General features: G+C 38.4%; 1 protein-coding gene across 14 annotated transcripts in view; it reads right to left on the bottom strand.

The window, feature by feature from the left end:
- Positions 1-206: 206 nt before the first annotated feature.
- hdac5 (histone deacetylase 5) overlaps positions 207-18,354 on the bottom strand; it is a 300,915-nt gene continuing 282,767 nt past the window's right edge. For all 14 annotated transcript variants that reach the window (XM_078223915.1, XM_078223918.1, XM_078223921.1 and 11 more), the window contains 9 exons: positions 16,473-16,528; positions 15,865-15,952; positions 15,391-15,510; positions 13,883-13,980; positions 10,995-11,113; positions 8,106-8,239; positions 7,612-7,696; positions 6,369-6,522; positions 207-3,965 (listed from right to left, as the gene is read on the bottom strand). In XM_078223915.1, the coding sequence (XP_078080041.1) occupies positions 3,926-3,965; positions 6,369-6,522; positions 7,612-7,696; positions 8,106-8,239; positions 10,995-11,113; positions 13,883-13,980; positions 15,391-15,510; positions 15,865-15,952; positions 16,473-16,528 (894 nt within the window). In that variant the 3' untranslated portion in view covers positions 207-3,925. The remainder of the gene's footprint in view (positions 3,966-6,368; positions 6,523-7,611; positions 7,697-8,105; positions 8,240-10,994; positions 11,114-13,882; positions 13,981-15,390; positions 15,511-15,864; positions 15,953-16,472; positions 16,529-18,354) is intronic.

Genomic DNA, 18,354 nt, shown 5'->3' with positions numbered 1-18,354 from the left:
ATAACAGTTTCACAGCACCACAAGTTACATATAAGTATTCTAGACCCACTATCATTGTGGAAGCCTTTCCTTTTTGTTCTGCAGACAGGAGTTCCTTTCACCCTTGTGCCATGATTTAAATTGGCAGCATATTAAACTTTGCTGAATATTTTACATTTCAAAAATGAATACATTAGATGATTGGAGACATAGACACATTTCGCCAGAAACAAATTAATTTATTTACACAAACACAAATGTTATAACATGATACAAAATACTGGACTCCAAACAATACAGAAAGGGAAGATGGAGTGAGAGAGGGAGAAGGAAATCTGAGATTTACATTAGTTTGAATGTGACAAAAATTATAAACAACTGCTACGACACAATACTGTTAATAAATCACTGTACACACACTTAGCACTTCACCTAAGTACAGACATTAAACTTATTGACAATTCTATTAGTGACACTGGGTGGTGTCAATGGATACAAAAACAATAAAAATGTGGTTTAAATGTAAATTTAACAATTTTTGTAGTTATACATTTGAAAATAAATTCAAATAGATTGTTGCCAACACAGTAAGGAAATGGTTATAGACAGACTGTTTCACCACATCGATACATCCATCCTCCAGTAGATTCTAGATAAAGGCTTTTACCTCATAGGAACAAGTATATATCAAGGCAGAATAAAATAAACAGGAAAAAAATTGTTCCATAGTCAATTATGGTTACCAAGACTGTATTGGTGAAAAGGTTACAGCAACACAGTACAATTTATACACAAGCCATATCTGCACTCTGCTGTTATACAGTGTAATTAATGCATGTTATCAAAACTTGCTTCTTTGTTCCTCCAACAGAGATATCTATTTTAATTGTAAATTTGAACACCAAGCTATACCCCAGTGGATAGTCTAGCATAAGGAGTTTTGGTGAAGCAACTGTAGAGAATCCTCGAGGGAAATAATGACTGCAACTCTCCCAGTTAGAATGCTTAATGGACCAGGTATTTAATTAGAATGGCCTTTTCATTTTCCTTTTTTTAAATATTGGATTTGATTCTGTTGAAGGTGTGTTTGATGGAACAAAAAATATCATGAAGCAAGTCCATCTATCGCTAAAATCTACAGGATAGGTCCCGGAAGAAGCATTTTCCAGACACTAGGCACACATTGGGAAAAAAATCAATATTTGTACAGGAAACCCAGTTTCACTGTTTAAAACACATTACTTTCTCCATCTTACAGCTGAGCAGTCATGCTATATTCATCTTTAAACTGTATTTAAAACAATGTAACAGCACAATTTTTTGTACAAACATTAAGATCTGAACAAATAATTTAAGCAACCTCCTATCTTCACCCCAATCTTGTACATTTATAAGGTCACCATGAAAACCACATTTCATTTCAAATCACACTAACTTTAGCTAAGGAAATGGTTCCTTTCGTCTCGAAAGCTAATACGTTAATGCTGCAGCATTCTCATGGTCAGAAAAGCCCATCCAGTGGACCCCTAAATCAAAGCAACTTCATGTTAAAACTTTCCATCACTTCATAAATAAAGGAATGAAAACAGGATTCAGCTAAAACTAAGAGGAATGTACGCACAACTGTTAAAACCGGAATTTTCAATTGCATTCCAGCTCAGACTTTAACATTACTATATCCACCCAAAGTCATTATTGAAAAAGTTATAGTATTTATCCACCCAAACAGCAGCAAATCTATGAATTTAAACAATATATTCTATATATACAATATTTATATTGTATGTCTTTTAAGCCAGAAATGTAAAATATATTTTGTTTACTAAAATACATCAATACCAAGCTGCTTGCGTGAAAAAAACACCATTTTACAAAATTCACGCCAATATTGCAGATGGCAAGTAAAGCTTCATTTACTGTTGTGAAATGCATGTACTGCACTTGTATTACCCTCTACGGCCAACCCAAGTACGGCAGCAAATCTTTAGTTAACCTGCATTGAGAGGCCCAGCCCTTCACTTCAAACATTTACAGATTCACTGAATCAATCTTATAGCTGTCTGTCTACTGTTTACAACACCTACCATGTACAACACAGGTCCCAGTCTGTCATTCAAGGTCTCTTTGATGTTATTTTTCTATTTTTGTGAGTATTGGTTTAACAGCAGGACAAAGTCCACAAACATTCATTCAGTCATGGTGTCGCTCACCTATTTCTCATCTAGTAACACGTTTTTTTTCTACTGGTGAACCTATAAAACCTACTTCTCTACAACTTCTACATTATTAAATATTTATGTTCTTGCACAAACTAATTTGTGAAACCCCTTCATTCTTTTACCAGGGCCCGCAACTTGGTTTCTTAATAAACTATTTTACCATGTCTTGGATTATCTGCCAAGGTAGTAAAAAGTTTTGACCTTTAAAACACTAAATCGACATTCTTTAAAATTTAGTGTGTAATGAAATGGGTGAAATCTTCCCCATCCACTGTCCAACTAATTCAATCATTTTGCTTACTGAGCTATCCTCCGCAAGCCTTTAGAAAAATGAATCTGTACAACTCGTACTGCATAACACATCTGTTCAGTCACACAAAAAATTATCAGGTTATCAATTTGCTTCCATCTGGACATTAAATTTAATGCCACAATTTAACAACCATTGTACCCGCACTGTTAAAAGCCTGCTAACTTAATTAGTTTGCTCTCCAGCTTTAGAAAAGCATTAAGATTAAAACATACATCATTAATGGCCTTCTTGATTGAAATATATGGACTAAATTCTACCAATTATGAGTTAGATGTTCAAATTAATCACTACTCTTTTGTGAAGGAAAATAGTTAAAAGAACATCTTAGAAATTCAGCTGAAAATATTCCAAAGTTAGACCTGCAGTCCAAAAAACTCAGTCTGGTTCTCCTTTCTGGGTGAACCACAATACAATAGCAAACAGCAGACCACCTTACTGAGCAGAAACTGCAATCTCCTTAAACAGGTATTAGGAGTAAAAAAAAAACCAAAAATAACAATTTTCACAATATATAAACAATAAAATTGTATGAAAATTATATCGAGTTAACTTCTTTTGAAATTTAAAGCTTTTAAGGTAACAAAGAACAAAGGAACCAAAATTAGGTTTCTTCAAACAGCAACCAGAGAACCTCAAAGGATGTACACGACAATATTACAAGACTATTTACACAACTCAACAAAACAAAACTCATCAGGATAACAATTGGTCATCAGCAAATACACAAATAAAGTTTAAGAAATATTACAAAAAGAAATAAATAAATCAAACCAAATGTTTATACAGAGAGGGCGACTGTTCATCATTGCGATTAAAAGTAGCTGAAGATTTTTCAATCGGGTGATCATGTCATTTTTGACTATGTTCCAAAATCCAACAGCAGTGTTTCACTGATGTAAATTAAGGCATTTAAAAATGAAGTTGTGAGTTTCAACCACTTTTTTAAAAAAAGGCACAAATTTCCTTTCAATTCTCCTGACAAAATTATTATGCTGCTTCCTCTCCATCCCTTTTTCTTTCCTGCTTTTCAACATCCTCCAGGAAGCAGGCTTATCAACTCTCATAAGCATTTCAAACGTTAACATCTTACCACTGCACTTAGGCTAGGGATCTGAAATCAAAGCCTCAAGTGTTTTGTAACCTTTAAAACATTATTCTCCCTTAAGGGAGAACAGATGAACTTTGAAGAAATACAAAGCTGCGGTGTCCCTTTAAACTCTTCCAATTTCAGGTCTTCAAATACAGACAGATTGGCTAGTGAATCTAGCTTGAAGACTAGATGTTTTTCACAACAGTTCAAGTTCAATACAATAACACTGTCAGAGGCAGACAATGGACACTGTATGTCTGATAGACTTTAAAGGAGGTTACAAGAAAGATTCACACAGGTGACAGTAATATGACCATTGGCACTTTACATTGCTGGCTCTTCTTCCATTGGTTCATCCCCCTGCCTAAAGAAACAGAAAAATAGTTTATTTATTAGCGTCACAAGTAGGCTTACGTTAACATTTCAATGCAGTCACTGTGAAAATCCCTGAAAATAAAGAATATGTACAAAAGTTCTTTCTAGATCTTACAACAGAAGTGATCAGAAATAGAGATCTATCAAGTTTCAGAGCACTTTTTAATACATTTTTCAGGTACTTTAATTTTACTTCATTAAAAAAAAAAAATCCCTGGATATTTTCCATATTTAGCCTAATCAGTTCCCTGGAAATTTTCCATATTTAGCTTAAACAATCCAGTTGAGCAATGAGGCAAATTAATATTTTCTGGATGAACACCTGGGAAAAATCAAAACTAAAAAACAAAATCAGTCCAGGTGTATTCATTTGCTCGTTTCTGTTAGCAGAAATGTAGGATTTAAATTTATTTGGACAACCTATATAAATATTGCTCAATGATAAACAAAGGAGGAAAGATCACAGATCACACACTCTCTCTCTCTAAGGGCAGCTAAAAGTTGCACAGAACCAAATTTTATGTCAGTCAGGACTGGAGATTTCAGGAATCATTTAGTCAGAAAATTCAATTTGGGTGGAAATAGTAAAATTATTAGAATAAAATTTATTCCTGATAATTCAAAAAAATCTGCATTAAAATTGTTCAGTTATCCCGGAAGTTGAATTAGTCAATGTATTAAAAAAAAGTGCGAATCTAATGTTTGAAAAAAAGAATGATCAGATTACTTTGAAGTAATTATGAATTTTAAGTTGCAAACTGTATTTTAATCCTCAGAATTAATTTTTAAAAAGCAGAAAATGAAGATTATACGGATGTATCTTGGTCAGGAACTGAATAAATTCAAGTGAGCTCTTATACAAAGAAAGGTTAATTTGGGGCTACCACGGAAACTAGTCCAATGGCCTCACCTGGACTTGACAAACTTACAGCTTTACAGCCCATGTGTTATGAGGTCAGGACCACTAGTTGTTTGAACATGGCATCACATCTGGAACTATCAAGTATTCTATTTATACAATGAAATCAGTGCTGAACAGTGCCAGCAGATATTAAACTTTAATGTTTCAAAGTCAACTGTACATAAACCAATCCATCTGGTGTAGGTTCTGACAGGTATGGAAACTTAAATGTATGCCCCCCCCCTACCAAGGAGTCTTAATTCTTTTTTTAAAAAAAGGAACGACTCTGTGATAGCTCAGAAAGGTAATTCAGTGAGAGACTGAGCCAGTAAGGTTCCAGGTTTGACCCGAGTTCGTTATCTGCTCTCGGTGAGAGTGGCAATGGGTTTCAACAAATCAGCTACCGTGTTTCTGGATTGGGAGAGAAAAAATAAAGCACAATTCCTGTGCTTGATTGATGTTCGATGATCAGTTTTACAAAACGCAAACACACCAACATCGAATGAAGGTCAGATCAGGCATGGCTGCAATGAACTGTGATCAAATAGATTACCTACGTTGGAGGGTAACTGGCCATTGGTGAATAAAGTCCAGTGATGAATTAATGCGTCAGTGTGAGAAGACCAAAGTGACATTGACATTTCTGCAAATTACACCACTGTTGTGAGCAGTCAATACGGGGTTGAAGGTTGAAATCTTGTAAAATTTGCCAATTCTTTGTTGGTGCATCTTCTAATGCATCAAGCTGTAGCTAAAGCTGGATTCTGAGCGACAATCGGGTCACAAATTCGAAGCAGTATCCGTATCCAAAAGGGCCCGCAAATTGTCCTCTCAAAATCCCTTTCTCTGCTATTAAAGCCACACTGATAGAGGTCGCTGACGCACACAATACGACATTTGAAGAGAATGCAGGCATGCAGCTAAGGGGTGAATAAACTATGAACATGGTTTGTCCCAGATTTATCTCCAGACTTGCTGGTGACTCTGCCACTTGGCAATGACTTGACTTAAAATGTTCCATGTTTACCAAGCACATTTCTCACAGGACAACAGCCATTTACTTCAGAAGCTGCCAGGAATCCAGAGCGCAGAAGGCAGTATTGCTGCCAGTGGGAACACAGATTTATACACTTATGCCATGCTGGGAGCAGCCCTATCACATTAATGAGTAAGGGCTGCAGGCCATAATCATAGCTATAGCGATCTAGAAGTCCGTACCATTTAAAGTGCTGGCAAATCAAAATCTACTTGTACCTGATTCTACCACAAATAGTACTTCATGAAGAACAAAAAAACTGGATGGTGGGGTTGACGAGTCTCATTTGCTAAGCCATACCAATTGGCTAAGACCAAGAACAAATTAAGTTGCTCAACCTGAAAGCGCCTCTTCCACAAATTACAGGAATAACCAAGTAGACTTTGGTTTTGAAAAGCAACCATGGTAATGACTTCACACTACTATGAAAAAAAACAAGTTTGATGACAAGTTACCTGGCCTCTGGTTCAGAACTGCTCTGTACAGTGTCGACTGACAGAGAGGCTAACGCTGTAACAGTTTCTGCTTCTTCTTTTTCATGCTTTTGGGCCTCAAGCAGTGAGTAGCCTACGGTGGAAGCGTAGCGCTTCACCGAACTCCAGTGTTTACCTGCAAGTCAAATTACAATGGCTTGGAACATCTGTCAAATGCTTAGCTTAATGGAACATGTCTAACCAATACATGGTGTAAATAAATATCAATGCTGTAAACGGATATAAAATGAAAACTGTGCACCATGCAAAGATTACACAACAACCATCCTTTCTCTCGTCAAGGTAGAGAAGGCAATTAAGAGAATGATTACAATCATTTCAGATCACAGCTAAGCCTGACCGTACTCTGAATGCAATCTTTTTGCACGCAAACTTTACAGAAATTTGACTCTCCCCTCTAACCCTATTCCAGGGGTGTTGAGGCAGAGATCAGCTAACTAATCATCAGAAACAAGAATCAAACAGAAGGCTACTTGCATGCTGGCTTTTTACCGTCTCAGCCACTGGAATGCCTCAATTCACAAATTGACCTGGGACTGCACAGCACTATCATTGCTAGTCTGGAGTAACTCAGGGCCATTATGTAGTTGGACGGTATCTGTTCTATTGACTGGTGCTGCGGAAGCTGCCTTAGCAAAGCACAGATTACGCTGTAGAGAAATGCTTCAAATGGAGGCAGTTTTGTGCATGACAATGAGCTTGTTCTGTTTACATTGCAGGATCGATTTCAGAACAGTGGTGGCAACATAGTAACAACTGCCCCTGCACACTTCCGGGACTGTTAGGCAACTGCAACACATATGAGTACCACAAAATTTGCGGCTTTCAACAGTCACTGAAATTGATGGTCTGCAAAGGTCAGGAATGCAAAAATTCATACGGGTGTGCTGAGCTCTCATAACAAATGACAGTCACGCACGTGTTTGCTTCTGTATACTTGTAGCAGCTTAGGTTTGGTGAGAACAAACTGGGAGGTACCATCATTGGTTAAGTTTCATGACTGCAACTGTTGGCAGCGCAATAACCTGAAGGCAGCATGAAAGAGCTGGCGTTTTGGAATTTAATAGTAAATTTGTCCAACTTAAGGCTTTGAAACAATTGATCAAACACAAGGAAAAATAATTCACCAGCATTCTTGTCATACAACTTGATGTTCAGTCATGTCAATGTTTTTATATAAGCAGTTAGGTTAGGCACAACTTACTCTGAATTTCAATAACTTTTTCTAGCGATGCTACAGCATTTGCATTAGGTTTCTGTTGAAGTATTTCTTGCGGAAGAGGATCAAGCTGGCAAGTAAAAATAAACAATACACCATTATGAACACACGCATTAATTACTCCATCATTGCCTGGCAATAAATAACCGTGAAAACTTTATTTTCAGATTTGAGTAAATAAATAAAAAGCAAATTTCATTACTTCTCTGTGATTTTACGTTCCAAATTTGCAATGCACAGTCATCCGGTCAGGTATGCTTATTTACGAAACAAGATTGTCATGGGAGAAATTCTATGTCCCAAAGCCTCAATGAGAATTTAGCTGAATCACTGGAATGTTTTTCAATGACAATATTATCTTTAAAGTGCATTCTCCACTTCAGTATATCAAGCAAGGATTGTCAGTTTAGCACCTATGCCTGTTAAGTTAAAGCAGTATGTTTACAGCGTGATCTGGTTTTGATTTTGACTGCACATACCTCATTACCCAGCAGGGCTGAAACGCAGGACTCGGATGCATCACAGATGGCAGTGAGATCATGTCCTCCTTCCAAAGCAAGAACCACACGTCCTGCAGCTAACTTCATCAGCTGTTTGGTCAGGTAGCCAAAACCTGAGAGAGAAATGCGTATGAGGTACACAGACTAACATCTATGAAATAACTTTCTTTTCTCAAATCCAATTTCTACGCACGACATTTGAGAATGGTTTGTACGGAAATACACCCCATCATTAAATGAAATCAGGCCCTTGAATATAATTTGAGATAATTAAAAACACACAGCAATGTACATTACTCTTCTTGCCTAATCCTTTGAAAACACACATATTCTTGGACATAATGGCAATTTTGTTCATGTTTCAAACTTAGAGCTGCTTACTTTGATTTGTCAAACTCCATGGAGTAATTTATTAATTTAATATAGAAGTCTTTTATTATTCTGATTTTTTTTGCTGTCAGTTTGTCATCGTCAGGATCCTTTCATCTATGAAAGATGATAGACATGCAGCATACAATCCATTTCAGATGTGGTGGCTTCATATGGTACATCTTCACCAACAGCTGAAGAGGCCAATTATTGAGAAGCAGGTTCTGCCACCAGCACCGCACATGAAGCTTCCAAGTGTTGTTGTGGACTGTTGTTTTAGGTGCTGGTACCTGTTGCCAAGTTGATCTAGCCACAGGTCACCCAACATGACAAGGCATAATTTTCCCGTCATTCAGTTAATGATTCCCAGGCGGGGTAATCAATATTTAGAGCCTCCAGGCCATGCTTACACACATCCTTGAAGCAGAGCCTTGGGCATCCCACTGCTCGTCTGGCTCCAGCTACTTCACCATACAGGAAGTCCTTGGGTATGCAACCTTCTTCCATCCTGCAGACGTGCCCAAACCAACAAAGCCACCTTCTGATGATGAATGCGAACAAGCTTGGGAGCTCTGCCTTTGAGAGGACAGTTGCATTCGTGATTTGGGATGTACCCACAAAGCGCAACAGGTAGCGAAGATGGAAAATTGCTGAGCTTCTTTTCTTGATAGCTGTAAGTCATCCATGTTTCACAGCCATGCAACAAGGTGCTGAAAACACAGGCTTCATAAATCATCCACTTGGTTCTAAGGGCCAGCTTCATGTTACTCCATGTGCGTTTCGTGTGCTGGCCGAAAGCGGTAGCTGCTTTTCTGTGTACGCATCAAGTTCTGCATCAAGGGACAGACTGCCTGTCACTGTGAACCCACAATAGTAGAATTTGCTAACCACTGCAGTGGGGTGTTATTTAGTGTGATATAAGTGTCACTTGCAATCATATTTAGGCAGAGGGGGCAGGAAGGTGGATGAAGATGACAAACAATGGAAGACAGGGAAGACCAAGGGAAGGGTAGCTGGACCCTGACGAGGCTGCATGCCAAGCTCACAAACAAAGGGATACTACACTGTTTACTGGAAGGGGATGCACAAAAACGTCAGACGCGGTGGGTGGAGATCCAAGCGGGGCGTGGACACCTCACAGGTGATGGGCTCAGGGGGGAGAGTGGTTGAATCGAGGAACAGATTTCTTCTTGAGGCTTTTAGCCTTTTCCCTCTGGATTGCTGACATCCTGCACGGTCCGGTGAAGTTAGGTGGGCTGGAGAGAGTGACACGAGTGTGCTGGACAGCTTTTAAATATGATGCCGGGACCTTCAAACGCACCAGCTGATGGCAGCAGACAAATAAGCTGCCAGCCCACCATGTGATTCAGAGCCCACCACTGCACTTAACCTCAGAATGAGAGAATTTCACCCTGTGTGCTGTGGTATTTAAACTGAAGATTACACTTTTAAAATGGAATAGCTCAATTTTAAGACACACATTCATTTGGTTAATTATACTTCTTTTGCACACGCAGTCAAAAAGGGGGAAATAAAATTACTTATTTATTTTTAAAACATGAACCTGTATTATACTTATCTCAGTTTGGTGCTGGTAACAGTTTTAAACTAGGCCTACAGGCTTAATTCAAGAAATTATAAGTTGAAAACTATATCTTTAAAAATTGAGAAAATTTTAAATAAACAGGATGCAAAATAATTTCTACAAAAGATCTGGACAGAAGTGGCATTCAGATCTTTAAAGCTGAAAAGAGAAGTTTGTGTTTCGAGTACTGCGTGGTAACACAAATACTGAAATCTGCAAACTGGGTTATTTCTACAAGTTGGAACCTGGGGCATGATAAGATTCTCAACACTTCCAATAAAGTAATGGCAATGACTTAAAGCAGCACTTTTCAAACTTTTGGAGGAACCACTACAAATACTGACACACTCCTGGGAGCCCCCACCCAAACTACTGAAACATATTTTCAGTTACCCGAAGGAAAAGAAAGTGCTATTGTTGCAGAATTTATTTTATTCTTATATCCATTCAACCATTGTGTTCTGCCCTAGGGAAGTTGCTGACAACTCAAGGCTCATACAAGATACTTATAATTTTTACCTTTGGGGTACTGTCTCCCAGGTGAGCCACTAAGCCTTATGAGCTATTTACAGCGGGAGTGGGTCGACTTGCACTCATAGGACACATGTATTTCAATCCAGTTTTCAAAGCTGGTTTTTCCTCACCGGTGCTATTGGAATAGGAGCCACATCCTATCCCTCCCTCCCTCCCACTCAGGCAACAATGTTACCAACGAGCCAGTGATCACTCTGTCTGGACATTTAAGGCCTATAAGGAAAAATCAGTAAAACGTGGAGATGAAGGGTGCCAGTAAAACCTGTCTGAACTGGTCCTTGGTGTCGGTATTGCTGATTTTTTTTTACTGGGATTTGAACATTTTGAACAGGTTATTTTTCCTTCTGAGTAACTTTCAGGATTTTGCTGCTGCAACTTACATTTGGCAGTTGCAGAGTATCCACCAAGTGGTGAGGGATGTCCTTCCACAGCATCAAAGCCAGCAGACACCAGCACAACATCAGGAGAAAACTCATTGGCAATAGGCATCACAACAGTCCTAAAACAAAAAGGAAAAAATTGCATGATATCCAACTGCAGATACACCTACCTGCTTCATATTCAAAGGCTATATGTGGCTATAATTGCAACAGCTGTCGGAAGCACTACTTAGTCGCTCAAATTTTTACTGTTAACAGTTAAAAAGAAAATCCTGCACCCTTTTCTAATTTATCTCACTGGGGCAGAGTTTACTTACTTTTAATTTTAAATACTAACAGATTGCCCTGGGTAAGCTTTAATTTTTAATAGTTTTCAATTTCAGCCCCTTCAGGTTTACAAAAGGGACACTGTCTCTTTAATGCCATTCAGGAAGCAGTTTGCTAAAACACAAGAATGAGTTCATGCCCATGAAATGGTTGAACAGTAGGTGGCTGCTACTCACATTTAAGTGACTCTGGACTAACAAATAACACATGCCCATATGGTGTAAACTTTAGCCCAATAGCATTTATCATCAGTTGCACTGGCACCATGGCATATACAAAGCACATGCAATTCTAGGAATTGTGTGCCGAATGTAAATTGTCAGACATACTGAAAACCAATCAGTTGCAAAGCAGGTTCTTTTATATTTGTAGCTTTCGACATAAGAGTTAATTCAACTTGTGCAGATTAAAGGACAAAACAATACTCTAAATGCATTATGCAGAATACTATGGAACCATACAGTCCAGCAAGGTCTCCAGTTCAATTCTTGTTCTCTACTAAATTAGTTGATCTAAATTGTGGTTCTGAAGAAGAAACTAAAATTTGCCTGAATGTCTTCAATGAAGCACGGTGGCACAGTGGTTAGCACTGCTGCCCCACAGCACCAGGGACCCGGGTTTGATTCCTGGCTCGGGTCACTGTCTAGTGCGGAACCTGCATGTTCTCCCCGTGTCTGCGTGGGTTTCCCCTGCGTGCTCCGGTTTCCTCCCACAGTCCGAAAGACATGGTGGTTAGGTGCATTGGCCATGCTAAATTCTCATTCAGGCGCCGGAGTGTGGTGGCTGTAGGATTTTCGCAATAACTTCATTGCAGTGTTAACGTAAGCCTACTTATGGCAGTAATAAATAAACGGAGCCAAGGAAAAGCAAGTGCAAGGGAATTCTGTTAGCTCTTCAGCTCCCAATTGCTGCCCAGCAACCTGTGCTTCAAATGTATACATGTAGCAGTCTAGTAAGGACGGGATCCACCTCCATTGTAACAGCCTCCATGGTCACATGAAGAAATGTCACTGGGCAAGATTTTAGCGACTATCAGAACATGTGGAACTAAACCACAACAAGTTACCACCTTCAGAGAGACAGGAAATAAAAGAAGTGTATTCTATTGTTTATTTTCATGCTATAGGATTTCACTGTTGACTAACAGATATAAGCAGCTCGGATAGAAATCATGAAGCTGTTTCAACTGAGGAAATGAGTGTATATGCAATTATAATCATCCTCTCTCTTTAGGAAGCACAGGAGTACATGATACCAAACACAGTGGAAATTCATCCTGCTCATCTGGCCTGTAGGTTCCTATCACCCAAGGATATCAAAATCTTGGTCACTTCTGGTTAACAAAACTAAAGTTCTGATGATAAACACAGGGTCCTTATAACAAGTAGTCTTTTCAGGAACAGTAAAAATAGCAGTGTATGCATTAAGCCTACTGAGAATTTACAATAAATGTTGTGAAGTCTAAGAAAAGCTCTTTAACTCAAGCAATTTAGATAAAGCTTTCTTGCACCAGGTCAAATTGATGTTGTAAAAGTGCAGTTTGTCTGCCATCATTCCTGTTATTATTCAAGACCTTGATATAAGTGTAGCAACGCTTGCACCTTTTTTTGTTTGCAAACAAGAAAACAGCAGACATATGGCCTTTAAAGTCAGTAAAAGTCAGCTGAACTCAATGATTGAAAGCAGCGCAGGGATAATTTTCTAACATCAAACAATGATGGCCTCAAAGACAGCAGCTGGAACTACACAAGTGTAAGAACGAACCTAAGTCTACAAAATTTGTGATATGCTGGGTATGCAAAAAGGAAAAAGGGCAGCCTTCTGGATTTCATTATATTCAATTATCTGATCCAACTCCAGCCTGACCCTGTAGCATGCAAGCAAGGAAATTTGGCTTCTAGTCTGTTTAGTGTTATGCTGCCTGAGGCTCTTGACCATTTCCTGGAAGCCCCCTTTCCCAAATGTTAGTTCCTTTGAATAAAATGTTTTCCTGAATGCTATCCTATTTTTTCTGCCTGCGCTTTATTGGATTTGTTTCCCCCCAAAATCAACTGATTTAGGAAGTATTTATTGATAGTTCTTGTGAGTAAACTATTAGGCTGTCACAGGTCTAAATACACAACTTGTACAACTAACAATCCCAGCTCAGCCATTCCATTTAAAATTGCAGCAGTGTTAATTACATGCAGGTGAACACCTGAAGCAATATTCTAAGCCTGATTTCACTGAAAGTAAAATAATTATGAGGTTCAGAAAAATAACTTAATTGCTGCAATCAATCAATATTTAACCTTCGGGCTTTTAAATTAAAACTTTTTGTGTTTTGCTTAATGAATTTGTCTCCATTTTAGTTGCATTATTTCTTTTACTAGAAGACTGTTACATCCAGGGTGTCATGAATAAACACAAGGTGACATGTAGGTGATGTGGCGGGTTGGTGGTGTGGTGTAGGTCTTGAGAGAGATACAACAATGTCAGGTGAACATATTATCGAGAAAAATTATCTTCTAAATTAATCTGAAACGGTTTTCACACAACGACTCCAAGCAAGAAAATCTCACCTGAAAGCTGTCAAGTACTCTACATCTCCATTAGAGGGATCCACCCCACCTGTCCAAGCAATATTGACATTGAATCCTACTCCAGGTCCTGTTCCAACCTTAAAAAAAAATCGTTAAGCAAAATGAGGAAGTCTGTTCACAAAACAAAATCATAACCAAATGATGCACTATTTTGTTTGTTAAATTTTGCTCACTGAGTATAAAGATTCTTACTGCTGAGGAAGACATGGATACCAGTGATGTTAAAACATTACAACCTATTTCACTTATTGCCTTGGGCCCAACACCAAGCGTAACAAAATGAAATACAAAGTCGATTAAGAGGCAAGCTGGTTGCATTTTTCTGGTGAATCTTTTCATTTGTTCATAGGATGCAACCGTTGTTGGCAAGATCAGCATTTATTGCCCAACCTTAATTGCCCTCGAGAAGAATGCTGTGAATCACATCCACTGTGGAGAGCTCACAGAAAAGACAAGTTTCTAGTTAACTCGAATGCACCAGCATGTGTTTACTGCTAAAAGGGATCAGATTTCCGGGGATAGGCCAGTATATAAACGGTGTCACACCATCGTGCATCACAGCATTGCCGTATTATGATATGGATTTGACTTTGGGCTTCCACTCCAGCTGTTACACTGGATCGGACACAAAGTTAGTTGGCTGACAGATTCCCACCTTGGGTAAAGCTTGCTTGTGGTAGTTAAGACCAAATGAAGTGAGATTTGGGTACTCTATACTATGATTGACAAGTCAAATTTAGGCCACTATAAGTTGAAACTCCGTTTGCCTGAAAAACCACAATTTAAAATCAATGGATAAATGTGCGTACTAGAATTTGTAGACGTCAGTATTAATTGTGGCTGCAGTGTTGGCACTGTATAAACAGGGGCACTACTGTAATGATAACATAACAGCATTTGTATGTGAAGGGCAGATGGACTTTGTGACTCTGGCAGCAATCTCTCTGACATCGCTAATCTGTGTAAAGGGGGTTGCAGAGTTGGGTGCAATGGCAGCACCGCACAGCGTTTCTGCTCCAAGGTCTGATATTAAGTTTGAGTGGAGAACACCGTACATTTTTAAACTATTCATGTAATAGCCAATAATGCTATATTCCACAAAAATATATAGATCTTAATTGATACATTGCAACCTTTAAATAACTCAATTTTTCAATAAAAGTAATTACATAATTAAAAAATATATATTTCTGCAAGTTATAAACGAAATTAGTGCTTGTGCATTTACTAATTAAATATTCTGAAGGTTTTGGAATAATTGGATTTTTAAAAAACTATCAATTTATTCAATTCATATTTTAATTATGAGTAGGAATAGTTCCTTCCCAATTTTTCAAACCATGTTACTTTAGAACTTTGACGCAGAAGGAGTTGATAAACATAAGTTGTTGGTTAGATGACGCAATTGTGTTTCAAATGCTTCCAAGGAGACGTTATACTCAAAGGGTTAATAAGCATCACATTTTTAGTAGTTGGCAGCAACTCACTTCATCTGGGGCACCACTGCCAGGGAAGAAATTTCCATCATCATACCGGTGAAGAGAAATGTACAACACATTAGGGTCACTGTAAAAGGCCTGCTGTGTACCATTTCCATGGTGAATATCCTACAAGGAATGGAAACAAAGATATCAGTTTCAAAAGCATAAAAATAAAGAAACATCTTCTTCTGATTAATTTCCTGACTCTTCTAACAAATTACTTTTTAATTAGCCAAGCTAGGTCACGCACTCTTTGTGTTGGGAAATGTTGCCTAAGGCTTTGAGAATTTAGATATATAGATCTAAGTTCGCCATAAGATTAAATCATTCTTTCGGAAATTCTCTTGAAGTAAAATTTAAGTTGGATACCATTGTTCCAGATCCAAAAACAGGCATTCATTCTTAAACTGCAACCACCACAAAGAAGTCAACCAATTTTTAATTTTGCTTAGAATGCTTTTGGCAGAGTGCAATACATACCCAGTCCACAATTAAAATTTTTCCAACGTTAAGTTTTTGCTTAAGTAGTTTGGCAGAAATTGCCACGGAGTTGAAAAAGCAAAATCCCCTAGGAGAGAAAAATGAAAAAGTTGGAAAGTAAATTTAATCAATCGGTAATTATTATTACTTTGTTTAGCAGGGCTATAGATTATGTATTGACAAGAAGAAAGCAACTGATCTGAAAATCATAAACATCAAAGTGTCAAAACGTATGCAAGTTACTCTCAAGTTTGCCCTACCAAACTACTTATTTCAATTATTAAAATACTCTATTTTTTTAAGAAATTTGGATTTAAACTTGAACAAGTTTTTTCAAGTCCATTTACTTCTGGTGTCTTGAGTGAGAAATAAATTGGACCATTGCAATCCAAAATTAACATACAACAACATGGTTCCAACTCAATTGCTTTTTATTTCACAAGTGAAGGATGCTGCCACTATGTATGCAGATATATTAGTTTAGCTCTGTGCATGTATCGTTCTATGAAGACAAATTTTGTTAAAATACATCAGAAGCTGGTATGACCTATAAGAAATTAATTTAATGCAATGTTTCATTGCTCAGAAGATTCTTGGTATGAACTTACATTGCAGTGGATTCTTCTGCATGGTGCCCCGGTGGTCTGACAACAGCAAAACCATTCTGTGTAAAACAAAATCAAATGTAGATCCTGAACTTATATTTTACACAAACGTCAAACCTCAATTCCTATGAAAATTAATTTGCATACCCAGCAGGTTCACTTCCTAAAATGAAAAGAAAAATGATAAAAGGCTATTTAATTGCGGGGCAGGAAACACACCAGGTCTCAGGTTTTCCTGGGGACCTGCACCATTGTAATGTTGCAGCTACACCATAGGGATCCTTGAGTGACGCAGAAGAAATAAACTATAGAGTGGGTGACTTGCGCCATTAATTACACCCTTTGTATTTTCCTGGAACTTCCACCATTATGCTCACCAAAAACAATTTAGATAGTATTTATAACTCTGCCCCAACACTAAGATCAATGGTACTTGCCATTTTCGTGCACTTCACGTAATTTTCACACCACAGCTGCTTTGAAAAATAAGGTACTTGTGGCATAATTTATTGACTTTAAATACACTTTCTGTATGTTGAGTGAGATTTTCTGGACTGGTTTGGTTGCTGGTGAGATGGGTTGAAGCGGAATTTTACTATCTCTTTCCCTCCCATTAGACCTGGTTATTTTGTCTCTCAAATAGTGATTATACCGCTACAGGAGATGGGAAGTATTTTGTCACGATACACCTGGAATTATGCTTCAGTTACACGGACATGGGTGAGACCACATCTCGAATTGTGCGCAGTTTTGTTTTTCATATTTAAGGAAGTAAGTAAATGTGTTGGAGGTGGTTCAGAGGAGGTTTACTGGATTAGTACCTGGAATGAGCGGGTTGTCTCATGAGAAAAAGTTAGACAGTCTGGGCTCGTTTCCATTGGAGTTTGGAAGAATGAGCGGTGGCTTGGTTGAAGTATATAAGATGCTGAAAGGTATTGACAAGGCAGATGTGGAAGGGATGTTTCCTCTTGTGGGTGAGTACTGAACTAGGGGTCACTGTTTTAAAAGTAGGGGTTGCCCTTTTAGGACAGAGATGAGGAGAAATTTGTTCTCTGAGGGTTGTATTATTTTGGAACTCTGTTTAGAAGGTGGTGGAGGCGGGAGATGTTGAATATTTGTTAAGACGGAGATAGATAGGCTCTTGGTAGGCAAAGGTTCTTGTTAGACAAGGCAAGACAAGGCGGCACGATAGCACAGTGGTTAGCACTGCTGCTTCACAGCTCCAGGGACCTGGGTTCAATTCCCGGCTTGGGTCACTGCCTGTGTGGAGTTTGCACATTCTCTTCTTGTCTGCGTGGGTTTCCTCCGGGTGCTCCGGTTTCCTCCCACAGTCCAAAGATGTGCGGGTTAGGATGATTGGCCATGCTAAAATTGCCCCTTTGTGTCCTGAGATGTGTAGGTTAGAGGGATTAATGGGTAAATGTGTGGGGATATGGGGGTAGGGCCTGGGTGGGATTGTGGTCGGTGCAGACTCGATGGGCCAGATGGCCTCTTTCTGCACTGTAGGGTATCTATGATCTATGAATTAAAGGTTACTGGGGGTAGGTGGGAATGTGGAATTAGAAACTCAAACAGATCAGCCATGAGCTTTGTGTATGTTGGAGCAGGCGTGAGGGGCTAAGGGCTGACTTCTGCTCCTATTTTGTATGTGATATGATATTGGGCAGGCTGGATAGATAGATCAGCTTCTCTTTTCCAGTCTGTTATTTTTACATTTGTTGGTAAATGATATGCTAATGTGTTTGTTGATCGGGATTGAATGCAAGCTAAGTTGTTAAACTACTGCAATATCACACTAATAAAACTGTAATACTAACTATGCTTTTCTTTTAAGTATACTTCTTTTTATTGCTATGGAGAGTATTATTATTTTGGAACAGCAGTG

Source organism: Mustelus asterias, chromosome 11 (genome assembly GCF_964213995.1).
Source record: "Mustelus asterias chromosome 11, sMusAst1.hap1.1, whole genome shotgun sequence".
NCBI classification, from domain to species: Eukaryota; Metazoa; Chordata; class Chondrichthyes; order Carcharhiniformes; family Triakidae; genus Mustelus; species Mustelus asterias.
Note: the sequence above shows the minus strand (reverse complement) of the source record. Positions and strands in the feature narration are given on the sequence as shown.